Below are 23,059 nucleotides of genomic sequence, written 5' to 3' on the forward strand. Positions count from 1 at the left end.
AAGACACCCAGGAGGGACGCCCGGCCATCACTCCAAGGGTGAGGTCACTCCCCCATGGAGAAGGGCCCCCCAAAGTCCGAGCGCCCTTGAAGAAAGTCGCCTGGACCTGGGCCTTCGCCTCAACCCCCGCCCACCGCAACTTTCGCGGGCGGTAGCGGGGCAGGAAGTGGGGGGGCGGGGGCGGGGGCGGTGCTTGGGACGCCGGGAGGTGCCAGACGAGTGCTCCGGCCCCGCCCCTGCCCCGCCCGGCCGTGGCCGCGCCCCCTGAGCCCCCTGCGCCCCCAGCGCCCCGGAGCCGCTGAGCCGCGGAGTCGTCGAGTCGCAGCGCGGGGCGTGGGTCCTGCGGGCGGGGCGAACAAAGCGGCTGCGACGCGGACGGCCCAGGCCCGGGACGCGCGGAGCGAGCGACCCCACCGGGCCTTTGTCTCGGGCGGGGCAGGAGCGGCGGCGGCCGCTGGGCGCCCGGAGCGCAGAATGCGGCGCCCGGCGGCGCGGATCGGGGAGCGCTGCGGCGACTGGCTGCGTGGAGTCCGGCCCGGGGCCCGCGGGCACTTGCGTGTGTGAAGCGGGGAGATCCGGCGCGCTGCCCGTTGCCAGCCCGGCGGCCGCACGTGGGCGGGAGCGGCGGCCCGAGAGGAGCCCGAGGAGGAGGAGGAGGAGGAGGAAGAGGAGGGGACGCGCGGCGGCGCAGCGGGGGACCTGGGGCAGCCCGCGCGAAGCCCCGCCCCGGTCCTGAGCCCCGCGCGCGCGGGCGGGATGCCCCGCGGCCGCTGCACTTTGGCTCAAGCGCTACCCTGAGCCGGTCGGGCCCGCGGGCGCCATGGAGCAGTGGCGGCAGTGCGGCCGCTGGCTTATCGACTGCAAGGTCCTGCCGCCCAACCACCGGGTGGTGTGGCCCTCGGCCGTGGTCTTCGACCTGGCGCAGGCGCTGCGCGACGGGGTACTCCTGTGCCAGCTGCTGCACAACCTCTCCCCCGGCTCCATCGACCTCAAGGACATCAACTTCCGGCCGCAGATGTCCCAGGTGAGCGCCCGGCGCGGCGGGAGGGCCCCAGGGCTCCGGCGTTCGCGCTGCCCGACGCGCAGACGGACCGCGGGGGCTCGCAGCGGCGGCGGCCCAGGCGCCCTGGCTGTGGCGGCCGTGCTCTGGGACGCGGGCGGGCGACAGGAGGGCGCGCCCCGGCCCTCCGAGCCGCGACCTCAGGAGGCGCGAAGTTGGCCAAAGTCCCTCCAGCCTGGGTCGCGCCGCAGTTCTCCCCGCCCCCGGGCACTGCTCCGGTGCGGCGGTTCCGCGGTCTGCGCCGCCTGGGATGGGGGAGGCTGCCGCGCTGCGCTTGCTCTGCGGGGCCCTGCGAGTGGCCCCTCAGTGCCCAGGGAGCCTGCCGAGCCGGGTGTAAGCGTCGTGGGTCGTATCCTCGGGCCTCGCGCCTCCTGGCCGGACGCCGGTGGAAGAGCGGGCGCGGTCGCTGTGCCGGCCCGGGGCGCGGCTGGAGGGCCCGGGAGGGGCGCGGGGCGGGAGCCCTCGGGGCCGGAGGGAGCTGGGTTCGCCCCGGGCACCGCCCCCTCTCCGGCCTCCGCCTCTTCCAGGACCCGGGCCCGGGTCGAGCCGCCTCGAGGATCCCCAGGGCTACTTGGCGCCGGTCCTGGCCCCCATCTCTTTCCTAACACCCCCACCCCTCCTTCGGGCGCTGAGTGTGGCCTTTGTCGCTGCGGAGACACGCGTGCGGCCGCAGGGCCAGGCAGGAAAATGCCTGCCCCGCCGAACGGAGCTGCTTTTCTTGGCCTCTTAAAGGGAACTTGGCTAAGACTTGAGCAGAATCGAGGCTTCCATCCTCTTCTCCGGGGGTCGCGGAATCCTTACTGGGAGCAGCTTAGAAGAGGTCGGGGGAGGCAGAGGGGGTGCTAGCTCGGTCCAACCAGCACCGACGAGGCGCCACCTTCCAGCCAGCTCAGCAGCCCCTCACGGCGCGCAGTGGCAGCTCCATGTGGAGAGGGACCATTCACCAGTGGGACTTAGGACGTGGTTCCTGGGAAGGAGGGAGAGTGAGTCACTAGCGAGTCCAGGCTGGGCTGCCGAGGCCTCTGCACTTTGGTGGTGACTGCGTTTCCTAGGAGACCGGGCCCTTCTCTGCTGGGTGGGGGGGGGGGGGGGTTGCTGACAAAGGCAAGCCCTGAGGGGAAGGGGCCGCCTTCCCACTGGGTAATGATTACCCAGCACCGCCTGGACCGACTTAGTAGGAGCCCTCAGGAGCCTCCCTGGGAGCCAGCCCTTCTTCCCGCAGGGTGTCAGTGGTCAGGTGCAGGTGGCGGTCACTGCTGCAGAGGGCTTCCCCAGATCTGTTCTCAGAGCCCCACCGGGACTGGGAAGTCTGGACTCCATTTTATGGCTGGAGAAACTGAGGAGAAGGGTAGCTGTGGGGGAGCAGGGCTGGGCCTGGAACCAAGGCGGCTGCCTTTGATGTGAGTTCCAGGGGCTGCCCAGGCTGACTTGCTGGAGCAGGATTTCCGGCTGCTTGCAGGCTGGGGCTCAGGGCAGAGGCAGGGCAGCTGGGTCAGCACAGAGGAGGCTTGGGAGGAACCCAGCCTTGCGTCGTGGACTCGCTGGGTCTCTGGGCTGCCCCTCCCCAGCTGTGGTTTGGGAAGATGGGAAGAAGAGGGGGCCCTGGCTGTGGCAGGTGGCTTGGCTCAGCCTTTGCACTGGAGGTTCAAGCCAGAGACTTCCTGGGGTCTCTGGAGCCATTGGCCAGGCAGCAATATGAACCCTGACACAGGCCCCTTGAGCCCTGCTGCTGGGCCAGTGGAGGGGTGTCTGGGGGTCCTGCTGCTGAGCCGGTGGAGGGGTGTCTACCGGCCCTGCTGCCTGACTGGTGGAGGGGTGTCATAAGGGCCCTGCTGCTGGGTGGGTGGAGGGTGTGTAGGGGCCTGGGCGGTAGGAGGACCAGATGGGTGTGTGTCTGTGTGGCTCTCTGCTCTGATTGAATGCTGGCACTGTCCCCTCCCAGGTAGGCAACGACCTCCAGAGCCTCAGTTTCCCCATCTGTGTCATGAGAACAGTCACAGCAGCCCCCTCTTAGCCATGCTGTGAGGATTTGCTAAGGGCAGGCACAGAAGGCACACCCTTAGCACAGTGCCCATGAAATGACCATCACCTGGACACTGGCATGTATGGATGGCCCTGTGTAGCTGAGGCTGACCTTGCCCTCCACTCCTCTGTCCCATGGAGGGTGGGCCACCTTTGTACGACTGTTGCCTGCACAGGGATGGCTGCAGGTGGTCCCTTAACCCTCACGTTGGCTATGACAGCCCTATCTGTACGTTCACACGTGGAGAAACCCCTTTACTGCATCTGGCTGCACACAGGAGCTGGGAGAGGGACTTCATTTCTCTGTATGGCTGGTGTTTATTATCTGGGAAACTCACTTTTCTTTTTTTTTGTCTTTTTGGAGATGAAGTCTTGCTCTGTCGCTGAGGCTGGAGTGCAGTGGCGCGATGTCGGCTCACCACAACCTCTGCCTCCCGGGTTCAAGTGATTCGCCTGTGTCAGCCTCCTGAGTAGCTGGGATTACAGGCATGTGCCACCTCACTCAGCTAATTTTGTACTTTTGGTAGAGATGAGGTTTCTCTATGTTGGTCAGGCTGGTCTCGAACTTCCGACCTCAGGTGATCTACCTGCATCAGCTTCCCAAAGTGTTGGGATTACAGGCATGAGCCACTGCACCCAGCCTGTATTTTTAGTAGAGATGGGGTTTCACCATGTTGGCCAGGCTGGTCTCAAACTCCTGACCTCGTGATCCACCTGCCTCGGCCTCCCAAAGTGTTGGGATTACAGACGTGAGCCACGGTGCCCGGCCCACACCCAGCTATTTTTTGTATTTTTAGTAGAGACGATGTTTCCCTGTGTTGGCCAGACAGATCTCGAACTCCTGATCTCGTGATCCGCCCGCCCTGGCCTCCCAAAGTGTTGGGATTACAGGCGTGAGCCACGGTGCCCCACCCATGCCCAGCTATTTTTTGTATTTTTAGTAGAGATGGGGTTTCACTGTGTTGGCCAGGCTTGTCTCGAACTCCTGACCTCGTGATCTGCTCACCTCGGCCTCCCAAAGTGCTGGGATTACAGACGTGAGCCCCGGCGCCTGGCTGAAACTCATATTTCTTAAGGGGTGGGGCTGGGAGGGGGAAGAGGTCATCTCCACCCTTGGTGGTTGGGTCATAGAAAAATCACAGCTGCCCTTTCTTACCTGCCCTGCTGTGGCCTAAGCACAACCTTAGGTGGGGGCTGCCGCCTGTGTTTAATGGGTGAGGCTGTCAAGGTTCGGAGAGCTTGAGTGACTCCTCACCATGCCACCACTCCTGCCCAGATCAGTAAGTGGCAAAACCAACATAGGGATTGCAGTCTCCCTCCCAAGACTGTTTAAATAAATGATGACTGCAGACTTTCCTAAGCTGGCTTGCTGTCGTGCGGACTTTCTGAGGGATGTCCCTGGCCTCGTTCTTGGGTTGTCATGGTGTGTGTCTGTTTTCAAGGGGTGGCTGGGATGGGGGGTGGGTGCCTGTGATCCCTGGCTAGTGAGTTGCAGGGCCCCTCAAGGGCACATGCTGGGGAGTCTCCCACCTCCCTGCCAGTCATGGCATATGGGGCCGTCTAGCCCGGAGGCCTCTGTGATGTTCCCTCCTTCCAGAATTTCCCCTGGCTTCTCATGGTGACATCCTATTTTCAGAGGACTTGGAGCACCCCTCCCACTTTGAGTTTAATCTAGGCTGGGTTATTTGCCCTAATGGATCATCATAGCAATGTGCATTTATGCAGCACCTGCTGTGCACAGAACCGGGTGCTAGGAGGTGGTCACAGGGATCCCAGTGGCCCACCTGGTCATTTCTTCTGAAGCTGGCGGGATCTACTTTATTTTATTTTATTTTTTATCCAAAGTGCCTGGAAGCCCCATGGGTTTAATTAAGCTAATTGGGTATGGCCACAATCTGCTGACCCTAACAAGAGACTGGGTATGTCTGGAGCAGCTTCGGTTGGGAGGTCCCGAGGTTGCCTGTGCCAGCATCTCCAGATTGCACCCTTAGGGCACCACCCACCCAGTCTCTGACTTGCGCACATCGCCCTGGTGGCCTCTTTCCAGTAAAACAGATCAGGCAGCCATTGCTGGAACACCACGCAAAGGCTTGGCCCCAGGCCTGCCAGAGTCTGTCCCCAACCTCCACCTCAACTCCCTGTGCTCCCTGCCTCTTCCCAGACACACCAGCCTGGCGATGTTTTTGGCACCCCCCTCCAGGGCCTTTTTGATGTGTGCCATCATAAGCTGTGCGCTTGCTGGAAGACCTTCTCTCCTTCTAGCCCGGTTCTTCCTGTAGGAGCTGGTATCGGGGCTCCCTCCCCTTCGCAGCCTCCTTGGGTTTCACCCTCTCCCCACCCTGTCCTGCACGCGCTTCGAACCTCCATCTCACTCCTTCACTGTTCCAGGTGTCCCTCTGGCCTCCTCCTCTCCGCTTTTTGTCATTACACAGTACCCTTGCTGCTCGTTCTGCAAAACTCAGCAGCTGGACAGCTGGAGAGTGTGAAGGATGATCCTAACGAGAGACCGACTGTGTCTGGAGCACCTTTGTGTGGCTCCCTCCCTTCCAGGTCTGAGCCCCTCCAAGGCAGGGCCATGGCTGGGCTCGCTCCTCTCTGGGTCCCTCAGAACCTTGTGCCTTCGTTTGAGGAATAATAAATAAATAAATACATAAATAATATATAATTAAATAATAAATAAGTAATAATAAAACCCTACCGCATGCCACGCGGGCTTTGTGCCTGTGAGGGGAGGGAGGAGAACAGGCCGGGGCTGTCCCCACTCTCATGAGGCTTCTCGTCACACGAGGACCCCAGTGGATGTTGATGAGGAGCTTGGTAACTGAAAAGCGACAGAGAAATGCCCGAAGGGCCCCCGGTGCCAGCAGAAGGAGCTTGGCTGGTGTAGCTGGGGCACTGGGCTGCCGGGAGCAGAGGAGGGGATGCTGGCTGTGAGGAAGACAAGGACGTCTTTTCTTTTTTAGGGGGTAGATTGTATTTTCTAAAAAAATTCGAAAATATCTCAGTCGTAGGAAAGTTACAAGTACAGCACAGGTAACTTTTTCTTGAACCATTTGAGGGGAAGTATGGGGCTCGATGCCCTGCACCCCAAATGCATCAGTGCTTTTCCTACAAACAAGGTCATGCTCCTCTGTAACCACAGCACCACTGTCTCCATCCAGCCAACAGCAGCAATCCGTGACCCGTCCGCTTCTCCACAGTTGTCCCAGCAAATGCTCTTCACGGCATAGAGCTGCCTGAGGACCCTGGGCTGCCGGTGGCTGTGTCCCTCTCTGTCAACCTGGGCCCACTCCTCAGCCTTTCTTTGATGTTCATGACCTTGACTCTTTGGAAGGTTACAGCCTCCTTTGGTTACAGGATGTTCCCCCATCAGCAGGATCAGGCCACGCACCTGTAGGGGCCTAGCTCAGCCTCCGTGCTGCATCCTTCCTGCTTCCTCCTAGCAGCTGGCACCGGGCTTGGATGTGCCCCATTGCAGGTGATGTTATATTTAATTACTCTGTTAAGGTGGAGATTGCTTGATTTCACTGTAAAGTTACTTTGCTTCCCTTTGCCCTTAACACATACTTAAAGAAGATACTTTGAGTCAATATAAATATCTTGCTATTTGCTGCTTCTTTTCTCCCTCCTTTCCTTCCTCTCATCCTTCTCTGCTCATCTCTCTCACTCTTTTCTTCTTTTTCTTCTCATCCATCTCTGCTTTTCTTTTTCCTCTCTCCCTCCCTCATTCTGTCCCTGCCTGCCATGTCTGCAGTTTGGGTTATGGTTTCCTGTTTTATTCCATGCATATAACCTGTTACCATCATTATACTGATGCTCACACAGTCTCAGGTTTGGCCAGTGAGAACCGTGTTACACCGGCTTTTGCTTCCCTGTGTCTTTTGATTCGTCGTCATCATTCTTCGAGTGCAGAGGACATGTGAATACCATGCCTGACTTCCTGGCACAAGATGTTCCAGGCTCACTTTGCGTTTCCATCGTCCCAGCTTAGGAACCAGCTGTTTGTTCAAGGAGCTCTGGCTCCTTGGTAGTGGAGAGGGGTATTTAGAAGGCAAGATAGGCGGTGCGCGGTGGCTCACGCTTGTAATCCCAGCACTTTGGGAGGCCGAGGCGGGTGGATCACGAGGTCAGGAGATCGAGACCACGGTGAAACCCCGTCTCTACTAAAAATACAAAAAAAAAATTAGCCGGGCGCGGTGGTGGGCGCCTGTAGTCCCAGCTACTCGGGAGGCTGAGGTAGGAAAATGGCGGGAACCCGGGAGGCGGAGCTTGCAGTGAGCTGAGATCGCACCACTGCACTCCAGCCTGGGCAACAGAGCAAGACTCCATCTCAAAAAAAAAAAAAAAGAAGGCAAGATCAGGGCTGGGCATGGTGGCTCATTCCTGCAGTCCCAGCACTTTGGGAGGCTGAGACAGGCAGATCATTTGAGATCAGGAGTTTGAGACCAGCCTGGCCAATGTGGTGAAACCCCTGTCTCTACTAAAAATGCAAAAATTAGCCGGGCATGGTGGCAGTCACCTGTAGTTCCAGCTACTTGGGAGGCTGAGGCAGGAGAATCGCTTGAACCGGGAGGTGGACGTTGCAGTGAACCGAGATCACGCCATTGCACTCCAGCCTGGGTGACAGAGCGAGACTCCGTCTCAAAAGAAAAAACAAAACAGAAACCCCACAGAAATAGTGCATCTGCAGCATTAAAATTTCATGCAGGGAGGGAGATTAGGAAAAATATCTGAAAAGGCTCCTTGGAGGGACAGTAATGAAAGTGAGGGTGAGAAACTTTCATCTTGCGAGCACTGGCATTCCCGCTGGGCAGGAGCCCGGGAGCATGGGGTGAGGTGGAGTGGGAGCCCTGACTGTTAGTGACAGGGATTCACCGGGAGTGGGACTTGAAGGCTATGTTGAGCAGGATCCAGGCTCAGGCCTGGGGTCAGCAGGAAGGACCCCAGGCCGCAAGGAGGGTATAACCTGGCATTGGCGAAGATAAGAGATTTCTGCCGAGTGTTGCGATTGCAAAAACCCTGGCTTTGGTGTAGGGCAGGATGAGACCGGGAGGAATGCTGGATGTGAGTTGTGGAGGCCGCCGTGAGAGTGACCTGCATCTGCCTGCGGTTTGGGCCTTGGAGATTAGTCGGGCCCTGGCGTCAGGGCGGTGGACTTCTGGAGGCAGGACCTTGTTGGGGGTCTGGCGTGGGTAAGCATCCGCCCCACCCACGTGCCTCTGTTGAGCCTTTTCTTGCTCTGAGGCCCAGGTCATGAGGATGTCTCCTCCCTGGAGGAAATCTTTCTGGTCTTCCTGGAAGTACACTGGGTTCTGGCCTGGGTGGTGGGCAGTGTGGTGGCCTCTTTCAAGGTGACTTGTGAGGACACATGTTCGTCCCTGTGTCCAGGCCATGTCTGTGGGCTGTGGCTTCCCAGTTTGAGAGGTGGGATTCCCAGGACAGGGACGGCGTTGGCAATCTGGTGGGGCCAGTGTGGAAGACCCTGGCTTTACGCAGATGCCCAGACCCGAGCCCCCAGCTGAGGCTCCAGCAGGCCTCCCTCCTGACTGCCCCTGAAGTCACCTTCTTCTCTCCCGGTGTCCCAGCCTGGCCGCTGCCGTCTCTCTCCTAAAGCAGGCAGAGGTCTCTCCCAGTGTCCCTTCCCAGCCATTGCTGTCTCTCTCCTAGAGCAGGCGGCGGCAGATGTTTCAGTGCAGGGCTGGTTGGTAAATATTTTAGGTTTTGTGAGCCAGACGGTCTCTGTCACGACTGTGCAGGTCTGCTCTTGCAGCACGACAGCAGCCCTGGGTGGTCTGCAAACGGAGGAGTGTGACGATGCTCCCATGAAATTTGTTTTTGTAGAATGAAATTTGAAATGTATATCATTTTCACATATCATGAAATATTATTCTTATGCTTCCCCCACCAACCTGCTCAACCATTTAAAAACATAAAAACCTTGGCCCGGCGCGGTGGCTCAAGCCTGTAATCCCAGCACTTCGGGAGGCCGAGGCGGGCGAATCACGAGATCAGGAGATCGAGACCATCCTGGCTAATACGGTGAAACCCCGTCTCTACTAAAAAAAATACAAAAAATTAGCCGGGTGTGGTGGCGGGCGCCTGTAGTCCCAGCTACTCAGGAGGCTGAGGCAGGAGAATGGCATGAACCCGGGAGGCGGAGCTTGCAGTGAGCAGAGATAGCGCCACTGCATTCCAGCCTGGGGGACAGAGCAAGACTCCGTCTCAAAAACAAAAACAAAAACAACAACAAACAACAAAAACATAAAAACCTTCCTTGGCTTGCAGGATGTACAAAACCAGGCAGTGGGCCCTATGAAATCAGGCGGCGGGCCCTCTAAAACCAGGCAGCAGCCAGAATCTGCCACGCCCTGTCCTAGGTCCCCTCTTGCCGTCTCCTGCCCTGCCAGCCTGGTCTGCTGCGCCCTATCCCAGGTGTCCCTCTTGCAGCCTCCTGCCCCGCTAGCTAGAGTCTGCTGCGCCCAGTCCCATGTGCCCCTCTTTAGGCCTCCTGCCCCACCAGCCTGGTCTGCGGCCACGTGTGCTGCAGCCATGCATGGTTTGGCGCTGCTACCCTGGAGGCACCCCCCTGCCTGGTGTCACCCCCACCGAGTCTCCCTGGCCTTCCGTGCCCCAGTTTCAGGCACAGTGACTGCCTTCCTGTGCCTCCCAGTTCAGGGCCTTTCCACTGCAGTTCCCTGAAGGGGAACCCTCTTGCCTGACTCACTGCTGCCGTCTGCTTAGAGGCCTGTCCTGGAAAACCTTTCCTGCCCCCAGGCCCGCTCGGGCCCCCTGGCAAGGGCTCTTTGTCTCCCGGACTTTCCCCTTCCAGGTCGCACTGTTTGTCATGTTTACTGTTCCATTTGTATCTAAAGCTTTTGGCAGGGGCTGGTCAAACAGGAAGTGATCAGTAAGAGCAGAGCTTTCTCCCAGGCCCTCGTTGTGCCAGGAAGCGGACTGAGCGCCTCCATGACCGCAACCCCCACCCTTGGGCAATCTAGAGGGGACTTAGCTCTCAGCCCCATTTTCCTGATGGAGGCCGGGCTCCTCATGTCTGGAATGACACTGCCAGAAAGAGATCACTGGAAATGCTTGGAGACATGAAGAGTGGCCCGCAGGGGCGGCAGTGGGGACCGCACTGGCCTGCTCGGCCACACTTAGCATCTTAACGGTGGCCGTGTCCCTCGAGCTCAGCCTCGTTGTCTGAAATGGGATGACTTTGGCCACCTTGCAGACTCTTGGAAAGATTTGATGCAAAAAGTGTGTGCCTGGCACCCAGCATAGTTTCTACCCCATGGTAGGCCCCATTGAGCCTCAGGACATGGCACCCTCACCCCGAACCTGGTGCCTCACTCCCAGTGAAGGGCACCGGCCCTTGCCCGCTGCCTGCCCTCCCTCAGCATCAGAGCTGGGGGCAGCGGGCAGCCTGAGGGAGCGGCTCTCCTCCTGGGGCTGCTGCCTTACCACCCACCTCTCCTCCCCTCCCCTCCCCTCTGGCTGCCAAGTGGAAGCTGAAGCCCTGGGTGTGCTGCTGGGTGCACCTGGACACCGCACTGGTGTAGTGGGGTGTGGTTGTGGTCACTAGTGCCTGTCTGCAGAAGGAGGCATTCTGGGGCAAGCAGAATCAGGTGAGCCAGATGGTCCTGCAACACCTAAGTCTGAGATGGGGAAGGGAGCTGTTAATTGTCACATGAGGACCATGGGTGAGGAAGAACCTGCCGGCGACGTGGGACGCTGAAGAAGGGGCCTCACCCCATCTCTTGCTTCTCCCCAGGGCCTCCTGGGTTGGACTGGGTAGAAGGTGGGGCACGTGCAGGCTTTGCTGTTGGCAGGGTCAACAGCAGGCTGTGCCACTCCTCAGCAAATGCGGTATTTAGATTCCTGGGGCAGGGTGATGGTGGAAAGCTTCCTGGAGGAGGTGGTACTTGAGATGCTCTGAAAAGTAGATTTTGGTAGCTAAGGTTTGGAGACAGGTGGTTGGAGACAGGCTCTGGGTGGCCACAGGCTGGAGGTGCCAGCACACTGCTTCATCCTGGATCATTGCTGGAAGGGGTGTTGCAGTTTATGAAATCCATGTTCCAGCAGCAGTTGGGACAGAGGACGCTGCATGCCAGCAGCTCTGACGATTGGAGACATAAGGCAACGGCCGCCGCTCACTGCAGAGCTCGACCTGGCTGGCACCGGGCCACCTGCTTGGTGTCCTTCCCTCCGCCTTGCAGGGGATGGTGTTTCCCTGCAGCAATGATGAGTCTGAGACCCTGGGAGATGCGTGATAGAAGGTTCCAGAGAGGTGGCTGTGCCCCACGGCTGGCGGGGCAGCTGGGTGGTGATCAGCCTCTGTGGTGTCAGGGTTGGGGGCAGCACCCCAGTGTCCTGGGGAAAGATCTTGTTGCCAGGGCCCCTCTGCCCTGACACACTCCCTTTCTCTATTCTGGATGGGTTTGTTTCAGGACCGCCCAGCACCGGCACCTCCCCTGGTCCTCGGAAGACCCTGCGCAGCACCAGGTGGGGGCAGCTCTGCCTCTGTTAATGGATGAAGGAGGGGACGGGTAATGGGCCAGTCTGAGATCATGCAGCTGTGTGGGGGTTGAGGCCTCGTGCCAGCCCATGCAGGTCTCTTGCCTCTGGAGCACCCCCCTCCACCAGCAAAACGGCCCATTGGGTTGCTGGGAGGTTGGGAGACAGAGAACGAGGTGCCTGAGTCCAGAGATGGCCCCAGGGCTGACTGGCTCTGTCCTCTGGCCACACGGCTCCCGGCCTCCTGATCCTCCTGCTCCCGGGTGGCTGGCGGCCCAGCTGTCCTCCACTCCACTCTGCTTGCCGCGCACCAGCTTGTGGCATTGGGCAGCAGACGCAGAAACCCTGTGCTTGTGTTCCTGACTTTCTGGAAGGGTCAGAATAAGGATGAATGGAGAGAGGAAGATGGTACTTTCAGATGAGAGACAAGGCAGGCCGGAGGCAGGGCCGCCTTCAGGTGACTCCGGCAGGCTCCCTGATGAGGTGGCAAGGCGGTGGGGTGTGCAGCTGGCGCCGCCTTCCCCTCACCACTAGCACCTGTGCTCCCCGAATGCTGTTTCAGCTGTGTGAGTTCAGCTGGGGCCTGCTGGGGAGCGTGAGGCCCTGACAAAGTCAGCAGGCTGACAGCAGGAGGTCCTGGTGGGCCACAGGTCAGTGGTGGGGCTCTGGGACATGGCCGGAGGCGTGCCTGGGCTCAGGTCAGTGCCTGGCTGCCTGTCCTGCCGGTGGCGGTGGCTCCGGGCTCTGTGTCTCTGCTGCAGGAAGTCTCCATTGGCTCATCCTCCTGCCCTGTCAACATCCTTTGTCCGAGTTCCGGATGGCTGCGGCGTCCGCTCCTTCCTGCTGCCCTGGGAGCCCAGCTGTCCTCATGCAGCCCCTGCCTGGGGACCCATCTCCTCCGGGCCTGGCCTCGTGTGTGGTTGGGCATTGGGCGGCCGACACATTCCTAGGGTGGAGACGGCACAGTGTTGAACCTCTGACACCCGCTTTCAGATCCTGCCTCGGCACCTCGTGGCTGTCCCATGGCGCCTCTCCGGGCCCTGTATCCTCCTCTGTCAAAGGGGTTATTTTAGGAGCCCCTCCCAGGGGTTGGCTGAGGACCCGGCCCTCAGCCTGGTGCCTGGCAAGTGGGAAGTGCTTGGCTGACATGTCTCCCTACCGCTGCAGGGTGGAGCCATGAGCTCACCTCTCTGACGCCCCCACCCCTGGCATGGAAGCTCTTCTGAAGCCTTAGTGCCCCTCCCCACGTGCTCACTTGACACCTCTGGGGTGGGTGCTCCGGGACCTGCAGACCTGCTCTCACACTGGGGTCAGGAGCTGCCTGGAGGAGACCCTAAACCCAGCAAACTCCCCCGCCCTGCCCCCATCAGCTCTGATGCGCCCCCTTCACCCAGGCAAGCCCCATGCTCAGGTGCCCGGTTTTTGGTCCCCTGAAGCTTTGTGCTCTGAAGGACTCTTTGCCTGGCGCTGCGGACACTGTTTGGCTTCTGAATCCAAAAGATAAACAAGAATAACAAACCCAGGGCCGCGGAGGGGATGGTCTGGGCAGTGGGAGCTTGAATTTCGGGCCAGACTGAGCGGCCGTACCCCTGAGTTAGGTCTCCTCCCGGTGCATGGCAGCTGCAGGTTTTGCAATCCTGATGCTGCTAGAAACACGTGTTTCTGTTTTGTGGGGTTCATTTGTCAGTCTTTTTTTCTTTTTTGAGACGGAGTCTCGCTCTGTCGCCCGGGCTGGAGTGCAGTGGCCGGATCTCAGCTCATTGCAAGCTCCGCCTCCTGGGTTCACGCCATTCTCCTGCCTCAGCCTCCCGAGTAGCTGGGACTACAGGCGTCCGCTACCTCGCCCGGCTAATTTTTTGTATTTTTAGTAGAGACGGGGTTTCACCGTGTTAGCCAGGATGGTCTTGATCTCCTGACCTTGTGATCCGCCCGTCCCGGCCTCCCAAAGTGCTGGGATTACAGGCGTGAGCCACCGCACCCGGCTCATTTGTCAGTCTTTAAAGAGTTTGTATAAGGTGAAGAAAAATCATTTTAACAGACCCACTCCTTGTCCCCCTGGGCCAGCTTGGCCTTGAAGTCATCAATATTTCTGTTGGTTTGTTTTGTACTTTTGGTTTCAAAGGCAGCGCGAAAACACGGTATCTTTCCGTTCCCCACCAGGTGCTTGTCGGCCGTGGCCTTCCCAGGATCGAGGAGCGTGTCTCTAAGTTTGCTCAAGGCCTCCGAGCCCTGTGTTCTTTGAAATCTGCATGGGGTGGGGAGGGGGTGCCTGTCTGTCATCTGTTGTCAGGGACTTTAAAAAATGCTGTGTTGGGCCGGGCGCGGTGGCTCAAGCCTGTAATCCCAGCACTTTGGGAGGCTGAGACGGGCGGATCACGAGGTCAGGAGATCGAGACCATCCCGGCTAACACGGTGAAACCCCGTCTCTACTAAAAATACAAAAAAAAAAAAAAAAAAAAAACAACTAGCCGGGCGAGGTAGCGGGCGCCTGTAGTCCCAGCTACTCGGGAGGCTGAGGCAGGAGAATGGCGTAAACCCAGGAGGCGGAGTTTGCAGTGAGCTGAGATCCGGCCACTGCACTCCAGCCTGGGCGACAGAGCGAGACTCCGTCTCAAAAAAAAAAAAAAAAAAATGCTGGCTGGGCGCGGTGGCTCAAGCCTGTAATCCCAGCACTTTGGGAGGCCGAGACGGGCGGATCACGAGGTCAGGAGATCGAGACCATCCTGGCTAATACGGTGAAACCCTGTCTCTACTTAAAAATACAAAAAAAACTAGCCGGGCGACGAGGCGGGCGCCTGTAGTCCCAGCTACTCCGGAGGCTGAGGCAGGAGAATGGCGTAAACCCGGGAGGCGGAGCTTCCAGTGAGCTGAGATCCGGCCACTGCACTCCAGCCTGGGTGGCAGAGCAAGACTCCGTCTCAAAAAAAAAAAAAAAAAAAAATGCTGTGTTGGCTGCCTCCAGGGTCATCCTTCCACAGGGAGATCCTTTCTGCAGTGGCTGGAGTCGGAGGGGGTCCCCCAACCCCCCAGTGGAGGAGGTGGCAGTGAGATCCTCCTAGGGGACCCTGGGACCAGCATCCTCTGGCAGGCGGGCCAGGGAGGGCAGTTTCCCCAGCCCTGCCCAGCCCTGCCTCTCTTGGCCTCACCCTCAAATGCCGTGTGCCTCCCCGCCCCTGATTTTGGACATACGTCCAGTTTTCAGCTACGTTTCTTGGAGAGACACGTAGGACATCTCCAGAGGCAGGGGGCGTGGGAGCTGTGTGTCCCAGGGCAGGTGGACAATCCATCCCCTTTGCCAGCTGAGGGGCAGAGGCCCGAGGCACTGAGCCACCTGGACTTGGTGTGGTCTTTCTGACTCAGGTGCTGCTCCCTTGACCTTGGCTACTCCCCCAAGTTTGAGGGCTATGTTTTAGTTTTTCTGGCTTATTCTGTCCTCCGGTGTGTCTGTGGTTGATGTCCGGCAGGGGCTGCAGGCTGCGTGTTGAGGGGTGAGCTCTGGACACTTGCCTGCAGCTCCAGTGTCCCACCTCTGACTGTTGTCAGGAACCAGAGGTGCTGGGTGAGTGACAGCTGTCATGGATGGAGATGGACCGCCTGTCATGTCATTTGCCTGGGTGAGTGACAGCTGTCATGCATGGAGGGTGACTGGCCCCAGGGCCGTTGCCACATGTCCCTGGTGCACAAGGTGCCTAGGCAGTCCTTGTCTAGCAACATTCTGTGTCCCAGGCCCCCTGGGGTGGCGGAAGGTCTGGTCCCTCATGCTCATGAGCGCCACATCCTGAGACCCTCCTGCCCCCTGTGACTGGGCCATCTGTGCGTCCCTCCCCCAGGCCCCAGCTCATCTTTCTGCTGGGACAGGAGAGAGAAACGATCCCACAGTCATTTTGGTGAAAGCCAAGACCCCCTTCAGATCTGAGCTGTTCCATGTACAACGGCTGGGCTGCTCCTCAGACGGACACCAGGCACCCATTGGATGCCGGAGGTCCTCGTGGGATGCTATGGGGGCCTCACTCTGCCTGAAGTCCCTCTTGGTTTTATCTGTTTTCATTGCAGAGCTGGAAGGAGGCAGGCTTGGGGCAGGGCAGCTGGGCGTGGCCCGGGCCTGGAGTTGGGCCGGCTGGGCTCGACGACTCCCAGCACCTGAGCCTCGCTGCATTGTCACTCCCCTCTGGCCGGAGTCCCTGGCTGTAGGAGAGCCACACCCTTCATCCCTGGGGTGTCCAGGCACAGCGCAGTGTGGTTGGGACCTAGGGCTGGAGTCCTGGAGCTGCTGACACTGTGGGTTTTTGAACTTGACCTTCCTGGAGCCTCAGTTTCCTTCTCTGTAGGATGGGGATAAAAAGAATGGTTTCCTCAGTGGATGAGTGGGGCATACACTCGGAGTCCGTCCATGCAGTGGAATATATGTAGATGAACCTGGAAAACGTGATGCTAAGGGGAGGAAGCCAGGCCTGAAAGACAAGTCCTGCGTGATTCCCTTAAAATGTCCAGAATAGCAACTCCTGGCACAGAGCAGAAAGCAGATGCGTGGCTGCCGGGAGAAGGTGCTGGGAAGAGTGCCCGTGGGCTTGGGGGTCTGTGTGGGGGCGTGAAAAAGTTCCACAACTCCATAGTGTGGAGGGTTCATGGTATTGTGAATGTATGACACTAAATGTCACTAACAGTAAGGTTTGTGTTATGTATACTTTACCACAATTAAAATAGCCTCTCCCTTGTGGGGAATGAAGGTCTCATTTCATCAACTCCCACCCAGAGGCAGAGCCCATCTCCTTACTCGGGCTCCAATCTAGGGTCTCGCTGTCTCCTCCTCCTTCGAGGGTGAGGCCAGGAGAGGCGGAGCTTGTAGTGAGCCGAGATCCCGCCACGGCACTCCAGCCTGGGCGACAGAGTTGAGGGGTTCATGTGAGTGGCAGTCTCTGCCCAGAGTTGGCAGGTTTTATTTAATCCTGTTTTGTAAGGCTCTGAGGCTGCGCCCCCCAGAAACAGACCCTGAGATGGGAGGTGAGCCAAGTGTGGGAGGCCAGGTAGGGAAGGAGAGAGGCAGATAACATTGACCGAGCAGGTTGCTGCGGTGGGCGACAGGCTTGGCCCACTGAGCGCTGAGCGAGGATGTGGGGTTTGTGTCCAGCCCTCCTGGCTCCTGGTGAGGGAAGCCATGGACATGGAGGGGTGCTGGGGCAGGTTGGGGTGCCTGCCGCTCCTAGTAAGGGGATGGGTTCTGCCTTGGGGTAGGAGCTGATGAAATGAGACCTTCATTCCCTTCATTCTATGGAACGGCCTGTTGGTGCTGTCACCTGCCTTGGTTGGCGTCAGCAGGAAAAGGCTGGAGAAAGGGCCTTGAGGTGGATCACACCCGCTCTGGGCCATGACACACGCTGGGTTCTGTCAGGGGCATGAATCACACTGAAGGCCTTGCAGGAGGGTGGGTGAGGCCTGCTCCCCACGGTAACACAGGGTACAGACCTTGAGGGAAACTGTTGGCCTGAGAGACTGGAGGTTCTTGGAAGACTTCGGGGGCTAGTCAGAAAAGTGAGTGTCCTGTCTGGAAGTCCTGGAAGCAGAAGCCTTGTGTGCTGACCTGTCTGTCCATGGTGCAGTGCTGGGCACAGTGCTGGGTGCAGGGCGTGACCTGTCTGTCCACAGCACAGTGCTGGGCGCAGGGCATGACCTGTCTGTCCGTGACGCAGTGGTGGGCGCAGGGCGTGACCTGTCTGTCTGTGGCGCAGTGCTGGGCGCAGGGTGTGACTCGTCTGTCAGTGATGCAGTGCTGGGCGCAGGGTATGACCTGTCTGTGGCACAGTGCCGGGCGCAGGGTGTGACCTGTCTGTCTGTGGCGCAGTGCTGGGTGTAGGGTGTGACCTGTCTGTCTGTGGTGCAGTGCTGGGCTCAGGGTGTGACCTGTCTGTCTGTGGCACAGTGCTGGGTGCAGGGTGTGACCTGTCTGTCCACAACGCAGTGCTGGGCACAGGGCACAAGATGCAGGGCGTGTGTGGATTTTCTGAGTGGGTGAATGGTACAGTGAGGAAGAGGACCGTGTTAAGGAAGCTGTTTCCAAGTCCAGCCCGGAAACTGTAGCTTGCTCATGTTTGCCCTTGGGCAACTTGCTCAACCTTTCTGAGCCTCAGTTTACCCATTTACACAGTAGGAAGGTGGTGCACTCCCCGTCCTCCAGGTGGATGTGGAGTGGTCATACCCGACACAGGGTGCAGGTGTGTGCTTAGCCTAGCGCAAAAGCAGGCAGCACACGGAGGCCGCTGCCAATGTGACCACTCCTGCCCTGTGCCCTGGTCACCTCCCCTGACGTTCACTCCCATCTGGCGAGTGGCTGCCTTAAGGGGAAGCTGGAGGTTGGAGGGGCACTGTGGGCCATTCTGGGACCACCTCCCTGTCTAGGTCCTTGTGCAAGGGAGCCGGAGTTGCAGTGGGCCTGGGTATTCACCCACCCAGCAAGCGTTTACTGACCCCTACCCTGTGCCTGGCTCTGGGCAGACGGGCAGCCCTGCTCACGGCCCAGGAGGACACAGGCAGATACTGCAGAGGCAGTGCGGAGGGAGTGTGAGGAGGTGCTGGGCCCAGGTCATCCAGGGTCATCCTTCCACAGGTTTACCCAGTGCCCGCCTCCCCCGCCTCCCACCCTTCCCTTGGCATCTTCAAGGTGGTGATGGGGAGCTTCTCCGCGGACTTGTGAGAGACCCCTCATCGTGCAAGTAGCCAGTGCCTAACTCAGGTTAAGTGAAGAAGGAAGATGGGTCCAGTGGGCACGTGAGATCTTGGGCCACTTGCATGATGCCTGGGCCTTGGCTGCCTCATCTGTAGAATGGGGCCATCATTTCTGCCTGGGTGGGGCAGGGTCTGGGGCTTCCTGGAGGAAGTGGCCTTTTAGCTGAGCCCTGCACGACGATCGGAGTGCACCAGGTGAGCGTGAAGAGAACGTTCTGAAACAGGTTCATAACACCCCAACCTCCACCTTCCTGGCCTGGTGATCTGAGGTCAGGACTCTGACCTGCTGGATCCTGCTTCCGCATCCTCATTTCCCTCCTGAATTGCCGTGTTGTTTTTCTGCCCCGTGGTTCTTTCCCAGCAGTCAGCTGGGTGGGAATTCGATGCTTATACCAAGGCCTGGGTGGGGGGCCTGCCTCTCGTCTTCCTCTTTAGGGACACGCAGGTGTCCTTTCTCTTAATGGGGGTGTTGATGGGTGGGTAGGCGTCTCACCAGCCGCACATTGGCAATGTCCCAGGGACAAAGGGCGACGGCGTCACCCTTGTGCGGGTGTCTGGGGTTCCTCACCCACCACTTTGATCACTGGAATTGGCAGGGAGAGCGTTGTGCTATTGTGAGCTCATCGTCCTTCTCTGTAGGGCATGCGTGGGTTGGGCGCTGTCAGCTCGTCCGCCCTGGCTTCTTTGGGTCTTCTTCCTCTCCGGGGATGGTCTTCTGCACCGCTGCCCTTTGCAGATGGCCTTCCGGGGAGGGCCCACCTCCAGGGTCAGGACCAGAGGCCAGTGGCATAGGGATGCCGGGGTGACAGGATAACTCTCCAGTCCCGCCCGGGGGGCATGGGAGGGCGGCTGATGTTACTATACACCAGAAGCCCCTTCTTTTGTGGTCGTGGGACTTTGACAAATTTCTGAACTCTGAGTTTCATGGTACAGCACCAGTTTTTCCTGCACGGAGTGGGTGTGAGGATGCAGGGAGGTGACGCCCTGGGCGTGCTAAGCGCTCAACCAGGCGGGGCGGATGCTGGACAGATGGTCGCATTGAGGTCTCTGCGTCTGTGTGCAGACGGGGGAGCTTGTCCAGATCCCCTGTGCCCATGGGCCTTCCTTGGGCCCTCCGTGGCACTGGGTCTTCACTGCCCGCTGACTCGGTACCAAGGCAGGGCTCCCTGGGGATTCCTTACTGTTGCCTTCTCTCTCCAGGAGGGAGGCTGGTTGGTGAGCCAGGCAACGGCTTCCCCAGTGCCCGCCTCCTCCGCCTCCCACCCTTCCCTTGGCATCTTCTAGGTGGTGATGGGGAGCTTCTCCACGGACTTGTGAGAGACCCCTCATCATGCAAGTAGCCAGTGCCTAACTCAGGTTAAGTGAAGAAGGAAGATGGGTCCAGTGGGCACATGAGATCTTGGGCCACTTGCATGATGCGTGGGCCTTGGCTGCCTCATCTGTAGAATGGGGCCATCATTTCTGCCTGACGCCTCCAGGAGTGGGTGGGAGGAGGGTTTGGGCAGGTGTCTGCAGTCAGGTCCCCCTCGCTGGAGTGACTAGCAAAAGCCGCCGCTGCCTTCGGATCTGCATGTGTGATGACTCTTGAGGGAGGCCCTGCGGACGACTCCGACTGTCTGTGTCCGTGCTCTGGGTGACAAGTTCCGTTTTCTGGTGTTTCTTAAGGAGATGTTTCTCAGGGTGGCTCAGGCTTGCAGGAGGCGGGCCGCCCCTTGGCTACTTGTGTCTGCAGGAGCCAGTGGCAGGGACGATGTCTGCTTTTAATAATGACTTGGGTTTTCTACTGTTTTCTTTGGGTGAATCTCCATTTTTCTACATTAGCTAATGATGCAGTGTGTTCTTGGAGCCTCCCCGATCCCCGCCCTGCCCCAGCATCGGGGCGCCTGGGCTGCCAGCCTGGAGATGTTCTTAGAGAAGGCTCGGACGGACGGGTACCCAGCAATTCCTGACTGTTTAGTTAGCGGGAGCCGAGGGGGTGGCCGTGAGAACAGATGCCTTATCTGGGAGTGAATAACCGAGTCAATAAATCCAGGCCATAAACCTCACCTTTCGAAGCAGTCGTGTGTGTGTTTTATGGAGTGGCTGATCTGTGTGGCGACTTCTTGGCAGCATGAATTCTCGGGACTTCGATGTGTGTGTGGGTGTGTGTGGCTATGGGTGATTCAGAATGGCCTTTGGGGACAGGAACTGGGGCTTGGTCTGCATCTGCGCTGTGTGACCTGGGGCGGAAGACTCCTCTTCTGTGCCTGTCTGCGTCTCTGGTGAATCTGGGCCGTGCTGTCCACTTCCTCAAGGTTGTTTTCTGCCCTTTGAAGTGACCAAGGGGATCCACAGTCCCAGGAGGCTTTTTTTGCCTGCAGAGGTCTGTGCACTCTTTTGGGATGCCATTGGACCAGGAGTTGCCGTTTCTGTTGGGGGAAGCCCTGGCTGCCTCCCCATCGTGAGTCAGGACCCGGGTGCTGCAGGTGGCCCCAGGCTGTGGGTTTTGTTGACAGCTGGGGACCCATGACTGGCTCAGCCCACACCCTGGACCGGCTCCTGGGGCCCCTGTCCTGCCCTGCTCCTTCCCTCACTGGCCTTGGCCCAGCATGTCGGCAGCCTCCACACGCTGGCCATGGTTGTCCTTTGCAGCGTGAAATGGGTGGCCTGGGCAGGAGGCCAGTGTCACAGTCACGACTCGCCTCCCCAGTGGAGTGGTGGAGGCCCCCCAGCCTTTCTCTGGCATTGCCGTCTGGTGGCCTGGGAGGGGTGGGCCGGCTCCTGGGCTGCCCCTCTGTGTGTGGGTGGGCCGTGGGTCTGGCCAGGACGGTTTGTAGGCTAGAGAGTCATTGGCCTAGAACATGTGGCTGCCTCTCGGGTTCCTGGGGCACAGCGGAGTCACCGGTCCCACAGTGCCTGCTTGCAGCTGCTCCTGGGCTGTTGCGGCGACCCAGATGGTGATCAGTTAAACGCTGAGGGGCCAAGTGGGCCCGGCCCCCAGAGGGCTTTCCCTGCCCCGTGACAGCCCCTCGCAGCAGCAGTTACGACTGTTCCATCTGCAAGCTTTGGAGACTGAGGCTCAGAGGGCACACAGACTCTGCCTGAATTCGCTGGGGGGAGCGATGGTGGTAGTGGAACCCAGGGCTTCCCGGTCCAGACCTTGGTGTCGCCGCCTCCCGCAGGAGGCATCGCAGGCTCCTGAGATACTGTGACTTGCACCTGTAATGTATATTTTTTTTTCAAAAAGGAAAAGATAGAATTTTCACACACCATTCCCTTCTCATGCAAATGAACCTTGGGAGAAATTGGCCTGTCATCTCTTTGGGTGTATTTTGTGGTCATTTAGCTGCTTAAATGAAACTTCTGTTAAGCAGGGAGAGCCAGGCTGTAGATTGAAGCAGGAGTACAGAAGCCGTTTGCATTTACCATGATCGAGCAGTGGCCTGCTAGGTCAGGGGCTGCCCTGCGGACGGACGAGACCATTTGACACCAGAGGCTGTGGGGCAGGTGACAGGCCTGAGGCTTTCTGCTGCCTGCCCTTGGGGCCTGAGGAGAGGCAGTTTTCTTGTTGGTGGCTGGGCCGGAGGCTGGGGCTGGGCTCTGAAGTTGGAGGTGCTGGGCCAGCAAGGCTGGGCTCAGGGAAGGAGTGCACCCATTTCTGCAGCCCCACATGTCTGTCAAAGGGCCCAGGCGCCCCAATCACAGGCTGTGTGTGCCGTGGACAGCCTCGTGATCGCTACCGCCATGCCTCTTTGGGCTCCTCTGTAGAATGGGCTGCGGGGGTGGTCAGGTGAGGTCTGGTGAGGTCCCGTGAGCCTCGGTGGCCTTGTGTGGGCCAAGGTCCCTGGCTCCCAGCGAGCACCGAATGTGGGGCCGTCCCCCAGCCTCCACTTGGGAAACTACCTCTTTACGAGTCTGTGTTTTCGAGACATGGCAGGCGGGGGTTTTCATTGTGTCGCTGGCTGTGTGGGGTCGTCCGGTGGGGCCCTTCCCTAGGCTTTCCTATGCCCAGGGAGCTGAGGACCTGGCATTTGTGAGTGATTGGCCCTTGGGGCAAGAGGGAGATGGTTGAGACCTGGTCTGTCCTTCAAGGAGTCCTGCAGAGTCTGTGGGGAGCAGGAGGGGTGTGGCCATTGTGGGAGCTGTTGAGTGGGCAGGGAGGGTGGAGGGGCAGGACAGCAGAGCAGCGGGTGCTGAGGCCGGGGGTGCAGACCACCCTGCATGTCTACGGGGGTGGCAGGAGCTCTGAGCCACTGCCTTGAAGGCTGCAGGGAGGCAGGGCCGGCTTCATCCTGGGGGTGCCAGGGAGCCCTGGGCAGGGTTGGCGCGGGCGTGGTGTGCTCAGATTTAGCTTTGGAAAGCTCCACAGTGTCCGTACTACAGGGACTGCTGGAGGAGGAGGCCTGGAGTCCCAGAGGCTGTGGCAGAGGCAGATGGGGGTGCCCAGGCTGGGGGGTGGGGAGAGAAGTAGGAATGGAGAGAGACGGACGGCCCCGCCGGAGCGCAGGAGGAGTGGGTGGGCTTGGGATGGACTGGACTTGGGTGATGAAGAAGGTCCTCTGGGGTCAGGCTTGAGCAGGGCAGTGGGGCCCATCTGGAGTTGGCCCTAGGGGTTCAAGTCCCCCATTGGCCAAGGTTGCAGGGATGTCTGGGCTCTCCCAGCGGCCTACCTGATATCTGCCCTGAGCAGGATTAGGGGTGTTTCAGCTCCGCCCCTGAGGTTCCCTGGTTGGTCCCGGGCTTCTCCTCTCAGTGGCGCTGATG

The 23,059-nt window shown here is 59.3% G+C and overlaps 1 protein-coding gene across 2 annotated transcripts in view; it reads left to right on the forward strand.

Annotated features, from left to right (window-relative positions):
* Positions 1–262: 262 nt before the first annotated feature.
* Positions 263–23,059, forward strand: part of VAV2 (vav guanine nucleotide exchange factor 2) — a 232,918-nt gene continuing 210,121 nt past the window's right edge. The window contains exon 1 of one of the 2 annotated variants that reach the window (XM_033238640.1): positions 263–1,024. In XM_033238640.1, coding sequence (XP_033094531.1) covers positions 821–1,024 — 204 coding nt within the window. In that variant the 5' untranslated portion in view covers positions 263–820. The remainder of the gene's footprint in view (positions 1,025–23,059) is intronic. The other variant, XM_033238639.1, reaches the window with a different exon arrangement.

Source organism: Trachypithecus francoisi, unplaced genomic scaffold (genome assembly GCF_009764315.1).
Source record: "Trachypithecus francoisi isolate TF-2019V2 unplaced genomic scaffold, Tfra_2.0 Lachesis_group16, whole genome shotgun sequence".
NCBI lineage: Eukaryota > Metazoa > Chordata > Mammalia > Primates > Cercopithecidae > Trachypithecus > Trachypithecus francoisi.